This window comes from Mustela nigripes, chromosome 3 (genome assembly GCF_022355385.1).
Source record: "Mustela nigripes isolate SB6536 chromosome 3, MUSNIG.SB6536, whole genome shotgun sequence".
In the NCBI taxonomy this organism is placed as follows: Eukaryota; Metazoa; Chordata; class Mammalia; order Carnivora; family Mustelidae; genus Mustela; species Mustela nigripes.
In genome coordinates, this window is record NC_081559.1 from 152,185,931 (window position 1) to 152,195,693 (window position 9,763).

The 9,763-nt window shown below is 34.6% G+C and overlaps 1 protein-coding gene across 2 annotated transcripts in view; it reads right to left on the reverse strand.

Moving 5' to 3' along the window:
* Window positions 1-9,763, reverse strand: part of NBN (nibrin) — a 51,463-nt gene that overhangs the window by 18,847 nt on the left and 22,853 nt on the right. For both annotated transcript variants that reach the window (XM_059394829.1, XM_059394828.1), the window contains 4 exons: window positions 9,317-9,414; window positions 5,892-6,015; window positions 4,046-4,321; window positions 1,826-2,267 (listed from right to left, as the gene is read on the reverse strand). In XM_059394829.1, coding sequence (XP_059250812.1) covers window positions 1,826-2,267; window positions 4,046-4,321; window positions 5,892-6,015; window positions 9,317-9,414 — 940 coding nt within the window. The remainder of the gene's footprint in view (window positions 1-1,825; window positions 2,268-4,045; window positions 4,322-5,891; window positions 6,016-9,316; window positions 9,415-9,763) is intronic.

The following is a 9,763-nucleotide window of genomic DNA, read 5'->3' on the forward strand; positions in this document are numbered from 1 at the left end:
GTCTAACTTTCTAAACATTAAATGCTTGTAACATTAAGTGGTCTCAACACAGATTCTGGAATAGTCCGGACCTAAAATAACACCGTCAAGTTGTAATACAAGCAGAGTAAACATAACTTTAAAAAGAGATAAATAAATTTAGTAAATTCATTAAATAAATAAATAAATAAATTTACTAAACATAGGAAATCAACCCTTGGATTTCACTAAATCTCACATTAACTTCCACTACAGTAGAAACCACTAAACTTATAGGATAGTAACTTGTAAGATATATAAATCCACTTAACTCAGTTTACCTCTTCTGTAAAGTGCCAGCTAATCTTTGATAATAAAGAATACCTCTTTCTCTGAAGTTCTCAATTGACTTACAGATATCTCAGTATCTGATTTTTCTTATCTAATGCTTAGCTTGCTATGGACAGCAATGTGCCAAGCCTGAAACATGTCCCATACTCTTGTAGACTGAGGGTGAGGGCTGGGGAGTGGTGCGGGCCAGGACTAAATTCTGGCCGACGAACGAAGTTATAAAGTTGAGTTTCTGACAGAGCTCCTTACAAAGTGAGGAGGAATTCAGTGGAAAGGTTTTTACCCTGTCCCCTCTCCACCGTTTTCCTCCCTGTGAAGCTGACATGATGGCTAGCGATGTAACCTTGTAGAGAGAAAAACAGATGCCTAAGAAACTTATACCACAGAACTTCCAAGCAGCTTTGGTTACCTACTTCTGGACTTCTTTTATAGAAACAAAACAATCCCTTCTTCCTTAAGCCACTGATTTTAGAATTTTTAAAGACAGCAAAACGAATTATTAACCCATAAAATGAGGAAACGTTTTCTGGGGGAAAAAAAACTGGATGTATTACATTAGGATCTTCTGGGGTTTCGGTCTGGCATCTCTATTTTTAGATAAGCTCACCAGCTGATTCTGACATAGCTGGTCCACAAAAGGGCACTGAGGAGTCACTCAAAAGAAATAATGAGGATTCTCTCCTTCATACAAGATGCCAATATTTTGGCTAAACAGGACATATACTTTGTTTTTTCAACAGTAGTTACAGATTTATAGTGCTTGATCCATACTTAATTCTCAACAAATACTTACTGAATCACTGTACTTTCAATTGCTTAATCCTTATCCTTCTACTTAGTCCTATCTTTATGCAGTAGCCATTTATAGGAGGGGATGACTACAACCATGAATGAGAGGGAAGCTAACGGACCTATATGAAAGATCAGAATATTACCTTTTAACTTTATGTGGTCAGTGCTCTCTGAGACCTGATGACCTAACTATTCTACAGAGAGTAAGCAACTTACCTACACATAAAATAGAAAAAAATCTGAAATGGTAAGACAAATTATCAACATACAGGAAAACAGGACAGGATATTACATATCAAAATAAAAATAAAAATTCCTGTGATGTTATACCTATTTCATGCTAAAAATTTATTTAGTAGTTTGTTTTCCTAATTTTCTTCATTTTTCTGTGTTTGTTTTCCTCTATTAAGGCATCTCCTATACTTACCATCAAGGCCAAAGGTCTGATATAGTAGTAAAATAACAGTACAGCCTGGAAATCTATTAAAACAATCATGAATAATAATAAGCATGAATTTATTTTTTGTTGCTTATTACTATAGAAGAAACACTGTATTTTTAACATTTACCTTATCAACCAACAAATTCTTATACTTAATACTGGATATTGAAGATATTAATATTTTCCTCAAGGAAATAGAATAAATGCTTATATTGTCACAAATTTCTTTTTAACATTCTAAGTTTCTATTTGTAGTACTTCTCATTAAAAAATGTTACTTACAGATATTCTGTTATTTTCTGATACTGCTTCATTAAAAGTGCCATTTGTTTCTATATCCAATCTTGGCTTTTTTCTAATATTGACAACTTCCTCTTGTTTTTCAACTTTCACTCCAATTTCTAACTCTGATTTTGTGTTCTTGAATAACTGATCTAATACTTCATCTTCTATGGCTAAATCATCAATTTCTTTTCTTTTTTCTGATCTTAGTTTTTCTGAAGAAAGAGACTGATTGGCAAAATTTTTCACAGTGGATTTTAAATCTCTATCTGTAAGTAAATTATCTGGTTTCTTTTCCATAGGCTTATTCTGAGATAGATGCTGCTCCTTATTTTTCCATACTGAGGGTGCAGAAGGTTGTGTCTGTTCTAAAAGAGAACAAGACATTTCTATTCTTGCTGATTTGGGTGAAGAAATATCTTGATTTTCTTCATCTCTTTCCCTTAGATTTAAAAAGGAGAGAAGAAAGCAAAAACAGAAAATAAACACAGCTAAGTAATTTTTTTGTTTGACAATATTCATTCCCCACTGAATTCACAACATTCTTAATTTAATTAATTAGTATCACTGGAAATTAAAAAATGGGACATCTGAAAAAAAAGCATAATTTGTATGGACACTAATGTTTTTGTAGGACTGTCAAACTAATGGCTAAAACAATAAGGAGAGGCCTATCTTCTCTGCCAAAGCAGCAGTAGCTGGTAAATCAAAGCAGAGGAAAAGGTAGAAAGATATAAAAATACAAAGGACTTGTTGCCAGGAAACAATAGCTTACTTTACAATGTAGGAACTTGTAGGCAGGTAAAAAATACCTTAGGAATAAAACCTGATGGATTAATGAGAGCCAGATTCAAGATAGTAAGTCAGAGTGGCTAAATCCAGAATATAGCACAGACTATGTATTGCAAGTAATATATGAATATATGACAAAGAATTTTCTGTACAATATTGTTTCATTCATTAAGTTCTGAATAAGTATTTTACTCATTTAAATTGTACTAAGGTCCAAAGAAAACATCTCTGCTTCCAAGAAGTTAACCAAATTCATGTTAAATTGGAATAGTCAAGGTGGTATTTTAATAATACTAATCTACTATCAGTGTGCTAGACAGACTAAGAAGATTCTGTAATAATTTAGGTGGTCAGAATGAGTCAGAGGTCTGGAAAAACAAACAGATGAAAAGGGAAGAATTTATAAAACAATGAAAATAAGAATCACAGTGCTGTTTTGGGGAGGTAAAAGAGAAAGAGTCCAAGATTTTGACAAAATGAACTCCTAACAAAAATAATACATATTCAATGACAGAGGGGAAAAGGTTTAGGACTATTATTTGGGAAAACAGCAGAAAATTCCTATAGAAAAGTAGAAGTGACACTTAAGAGGTAAGTTAGGACCAAATATATTGATCATCTGTAATAAAGTCATGAAACTCTGAAGGTACAGTATACGGCATATAAAAAGTAGTGGTAGAAAAAGGGAAAGTCCCCAGAGGGGGCAACGGGGAAAGTGAGAGAGGCAAAACCACCAGAAGAGGCCCACACTACAAAAACTGAGAAAACACATACAGAGAAGAAAGGTTTGAAAGAACTGAATAGCACCAAAAGGCCACCAGAATTGTCAACTATGTCAATGGCTACTTTCAAGGACATCATGTCAAGATGAAATACTGCTGGTTAAGAAATACTTCATACAGAAATGGGAGCAGTAACAATAATCTCCTTTTCTGAGAAATTTAACAATGATTGTGAAGAACAAGAGGCAGTAGCTAGAGGAAAGAACCAAGTCAAGGGAATGTTTTAAAAAATAAAAGTGAGAGAGAGCTTCTGAATAGAGAAGGACCTAGAATAATTAAAAGTGCTAGAAAAAGAGAGAAAAATTGAGGGAGCATGGTTTTAGAGGAAGTGAGAGAAGTTCAAAGAACTGAGGTGTGGGAAAGCTCTTCAAAAGGAGTGCAGCAAAGTGAAACAACAGAGAAGCTTAAGGTACACAGGAAAAAAAGGGATGAGGGAGATTCTATCCATAATGACCTTGGTGAAGGAGGAGATACGGACGTTTCTGAGAGGGAATGAAGTCAAAGGGTCCGTTTTCTACACAAAGCATATCCAAGCAGAACACAGACTAAATATTAATTACTATTTAGTTAATAATTAATATTAATACTTTAATATTAATAATTAATATTTTTCAGAGACACAGAGAGGTTTTATTTAAAAATATACCTTTTTATGGTAGAAGGCTGAAAGTAGTTTTTGATGGAGTTGGTCTGCAGCCACTGAAAAGGCTGATCTCTACTTTTATTTACACCTGAGAATTTAGTTGGTGAAAGCTGACAGGTAGGGATTTTCAGCCTTTCCATGGTATCTGATACTGCATCATTATCATCAGAGCTTATTTTGGGGGGTTCCTTCATAGTGGGCGTTTCTTGTGAAGGCATTCTGAATTTCTGTTCCACTCTGGAGATTTTGATTTCTTTAGGTCTTTCACTAAAATCCATACTGTAACAAAAGAAGAATGCAATGTAAAAAATCAGATTAATAGCAATTTTTATCAAGAAAAAAAGTCTTCTAAATAGTACTAATGTGATACAGCTTTAGAACATAATTCTCTTTAGACTATAATTAAAGGGAATGTATTTCACTATACCAAAAAAGTCCCTCCTTTTTCATCAAAGCTCCCTAAAGACAAATGATAACTTTTTCTTCTTCATTCCCTATAGCATACAATGTCTGGCATACTCTGCTATAAGAAACTATCATACATATATGGTGTATCAACCTAGTATTCTATAATAAATTAAACTGAGTGATAATCTTAGATAATTTTTGCTTTGTTTAAAATTTTACAATTATTTTCATGCAAAAAATTAATAAAAAAGGAAAATCAAAAAAGAACAATCTCCTATAATTCCAGCATCATACATAATGAGATATTTAGATCCCATTTAGATCTAAATGAGATGATTTTAGATTCAGATGAATTGATATGGTTATATTCCAGCCAGATGGCAGGAATATAGATGAACTGATATGGTTACATTTCAGCCAGATGGCAGTCCCCAGAATAGAATATAATTCTCTACTACCAGAAAAATATTTAAAATAAACACACAGACACACACACACACAGTTCCACAATGTATGGTTACATAAACTGCCCTTAATATTCTTCATTTCACGAAAAAGAAGTAAACTGGTCATATACATGACTCTCAAAACATTAATAGTTTCTCTTTAAAAACTTACATCTGAAAAAAAAAAACTTACATCTGGCCTCAATATAAAAAAAACAATGTATTAAAAATTTAAATATGACCTAAAAGTGATATCACAAGTATTTTTCAATATGAGTAGCTCATTAATGTATTACTTAAAAACACAAAACGTTCTCTTAAATGAAAAATACCACAGAATACAAATGACCTACCCCTGCTCCATGAAACCCTCAAAGAACAACAACAAAAACCTCTTCGAACAGTAAACCACTAGAAAACTATCTTTATGAACAAATATTAGTTATTTAGATAGCCAGGTAGACACATAGAAAGTATCTCCAAAGTTATACTCAAATAAAGGCAATATTATAGTACAAATTTATTTCAAACTTGCTTCAACAATCACAAATAAAGTACTGTAATTCTTTACAGCCTTCTATGTACATCTGTAAGGAACAAAAACAAAAAAGCTTTATCATCAGACAGGGGTTAGCAAACTATGGCTTACATGCCAAATCTGGCTTGCCACTTGTTTTCATAAATTAAGTTTTATTGGAACACAGCCACACACATTCATTTACATGTTGTCTAAGGCAGCTTTAATGCTACAAAGGCAAAGCTGAGTAGCTGTAACACAGATCACTCACTCACAAAGCCAAAAAGATTTACTGTCTGGACTTTTACATAAAGTTTACTAATCCTTGACCTACTGTACTATCTTCCCTGGCACCCCATTCTCCCATGCTTTATCTCCTAAGAGCTGATCTGATAAAGACAATGACTTGACTTCTTGAGTATACTATTAATTTACTAATATTATGAATAGCAATAGTTTGTTAACAATAAAGCTTTACCATGTATCCGCTTGTGATTCCGTGTCTGCTACGTATGTTGTGGTATTCAGTGGGGCACTTGGTACCAGGTTTTCATTGACTGACAAGCCTTGGGAAAGGCCTGGCCCTGGAGTCCTCTTCAGTGCTGTAAATGACACAAGTGAAAGGAAGAATCAAAACTGCTAGACACAAAATGGACATTCTGTCACTTAAAATGTCTAGACTGTGTCATGCTGAGGGAAACAAGTGGCCAACACAGAACACAGCTGCTATCTTCACTCAGTGGAACCAACAAATATTTAATGAAATGGCCCTATAAAAGCAGCCTGTTGGCATCTGTAATGGAATCATTTAAATCAAATCATTTTAAAGCTACATCAAATCCTTTGTGAAGTATTACCAACTTAAAAATAAAATCAACTTATATTATAATTCAAATTATGATTCGAGTTAGAAGACAAAAACTGTGCTTCTTCCCCACAGAAAGAGTATCAACTCTACTTTGACACAAATAAAAATTAATGTGAGTTTCACTTTCTGAAGGAATCCTATTTGAAAAGAAAATATAAATATTTTAGGTATAAATTCCATGGCCACTCCAGAAAACCATTAATGATTACTTCATCTTTTACTAGAATAGCAAGTCAAGTGATACTCTTCTGGCATACTCTCCTTGAACCTTCCACACTGAATCAGGTATCCTTCATTTCAGCTTCCATACTACCCTTTACATCACTCTGCTAACTTTTAACACACTGCATGCTTAACTTTCATCAACTACATGCATTAAGCTATTTAACCTCTCCATACCTTAGCTTCCTCATCAGAACCATCTTGTTTTGAGGACAAAATGAACTGATACATTGACAGCACTTAGAAAAATGCTTGGAACACAGTAAGTACAATGCATTTATTAGCTGTTATCATCATCATCACCTTATACTACACTTATTTACTTGTTACTTTTCATTATTAGACTTGGAATCTCCTTGAGGATAGGACCTGGTTCTTGTTCATTTCTAAATCTGCAGTCCCTGAGCAAAGTTTGGGACATGAGAGATATAAATAAGTTAATGGAATTAAATCATTAAATGAAAAATTTAAAAAGTTGACATCTACTAAGTATCTAAGTTAAATCATCACTGGTTAGGTCTCATGACATAGGTTGTGCTTAGTAAATGTTTATTACTGATTCCAAATTCTGCCACTTTCCTTATGTGATCTCATTAGAAGCTCATTGTTATTTTCTTTTTTTTTTTTTTTTTTTTTTTTTTTTAAAGATTTTATTTATTTATTTGACAGAGAGAAATCACAAGTAGGCAGAGAGGCAGGTAGAGAGAGATAGAGAGGAGGAAGCAGGCTCCCTGCTGAGCAGAGAGCCCGATGCGGGACTCGATCCCAGGACCCTGAGATCATGACCTGAGCCGAAGGCAGCGGCTTAACCACTGAGCCACCCAGGCGCCCATCATTGTTATTTTCTTAAACACAAATATTCCTAGAATTCATTTCAGCTTACACAGAAGTCTGTAAAAAATAGTAATTACAAATGCTTATATTGTCACTAAAAGAAACTGTAAGTTGGATCTAAGGATCCCAGAATAAGGAATCTTTGTCAACAAAAGATTTACAATGTTTTCCTTGCTAAAAATACTATAGGGGCAGGGCTTTGATTTGCTTACCTCTTTATCCCAAGTATTTAAAATAATTACAGGTATGTAACAGATGTTCAATAAATGCTTGCTGAATTCATAAACAAACATAGACGGAAGAAAATAAGGAGGGGAGAAAGGGAGGGAGAGACACATGCATTTATCCTATTCCCGCCCAATGGGTTGTATTCTAAAACTGCTTATAAGTCACATGTCTAGGACTTGGAGCCTACACAGATCCATCTATAAGTATGTGCAGGAAGTAACACTACTAATTAAAATGTTGATTTTCACTACTTATGACTCTGTTTCTATCTGAAATGATACAACAGAAAAGGTACTGGTCTAAATGTTCAGAAAACTCACATTTTAGGATTGGGTTGGCCATGAATCATTTATGGAATCTTAACTGCTCTCAGCCTTACGAGCTTGCTTACCTTTTAATAGAAAGACAGATTAGATGATCTCTAGGGCCCTTTTGGCCATGAACACATTTCCAACAGTGGATGATAAAACTTTGTTACTCCACACTGGCAAAGATAATCCTGTGTGCCAATAATTTAGTTCAATTAAGCAAATATTCACACTGTGTACAAAAAAGTACTGTGTTTGGTGGTGCTGTCAGGGGATCCAAAATTAATTAGAGCTTATAACTCATTTAGTGGCTAAAAAGGCATGGAACCAACCGCTTATATTTCAAAGTAGGAAGAAAGTCTAGCTAGAATGCAAAAACGTCATTGGGGTATAGAAAGTAATTCTGACTTGGAGAAGAATTATGGGAGAGAAAACAACTTAGAAAAACTTTATGAAAGAGGTGAGCATCTGCTAAATGAGTCAAATTTTGAAGAGCAGTGTTAGCATCCTAGAACAGGGACCAGATTGAGGAGTGTGGAAATTATAAATAATACGGCACGTATAAACTGTAGGGAGGTGTATTTTTTAAAAAATAAAGACAGGGCGCACCTGGGTGGCTCAGTGGGTTAAAGCCTCTGCCTTCAGTTCAGGTCATGATCCCAGGGGCCTGGGATAGAGCCCTGCATCGGGCTCTCTGCTCAGTGGGGAGTCTGCTTCCTCCTCTCTCTCTCTCTGCCTACCTCTCTGCCTACTTGGTGATCTGTCTGTCAAATAAATAAATAAAAATCTTTTTTAAAAAATAAATAAAAAATAAAGACAGGAGGAGAAAGGCTAAACTGTTGAGGACTCAGAACTCTAGATGAAGGGCTTAGGGTTTTATTTTATAAATAATGAGCTAGTAAAAGGTTTTAAGAAAAAGTGGATTCTACTGGCAAAGTGAAACATTAACTGTAGAAATGAGTATGGAGGCAGGGCCATTACTGCCGGCAACTCTAACAGCCCTCAGGAAAGGAAGACAATGGGAAGTTCAAGTGCGGCAGTGGCTGTGAGAACGGATAGTGGCATACCTCTTGAGCAGAAGCTGTACAAGGAGAATTTCAGGTCTTGTTTTAGCTTTTCCTTGGTGGCTGGTTTTAACTGAACCTATCAGTTGTATCTGCCTTTAATTGCTTGAAGCCTGACTTTTAGAATATAAAGTTCACAGTAACAGGTATCTTGTTTTATTCACCACTGTATCTTCAGCACTTCTTTAGAAACAGTGCCCAGTAGTACATGGCAGCCACAAATATTTAGCAAGTAAATAAAATGGTAAATAGATGAGTTTCAAAAGGTGGTGAAAATTGTTATCCTTAACAAGTACACAGTAATGTGCACAGAGCTTATCACCAAGTTACAATTAACAGCTGTTAAAAAAAAAAATCAATAAAATATTGTTTTCATTACCTGTATTGGGCTGGCCTTGAGGATCACAGTAATTCTCTGTAGTCATGAAAATGACTGCCAATCCAATTTCTGCTTCAGGAATAGGTCTAAGCCCCTGCCTATGAGAATAAAATAGTTTAAGCATGATGATATATTAAAACTAACAACCTCTATTAACATGATGTCAAGTGAAATCTTTTTATTCCTTCCCAAAAGAGATAACACGATTTAATGGTAATGGAGAGAATTTCAAATACACAGAGTACTGGCCTACTCAACTGGGGAAATATTATACTGGGCACTACCTTTAGCAAGTCAGTCATCTCACTTGTAAAATAAAGGCCTAGAGTAAAGGAGATAGAACCTTCCAATTCTAAAATTCTTTCACTTTCAGAAAAAGGAAACAGTAATACCAGATGAAGCAATAAAATAAGTTTTTATAAGCACATCTATTACTAGGATCCAAAG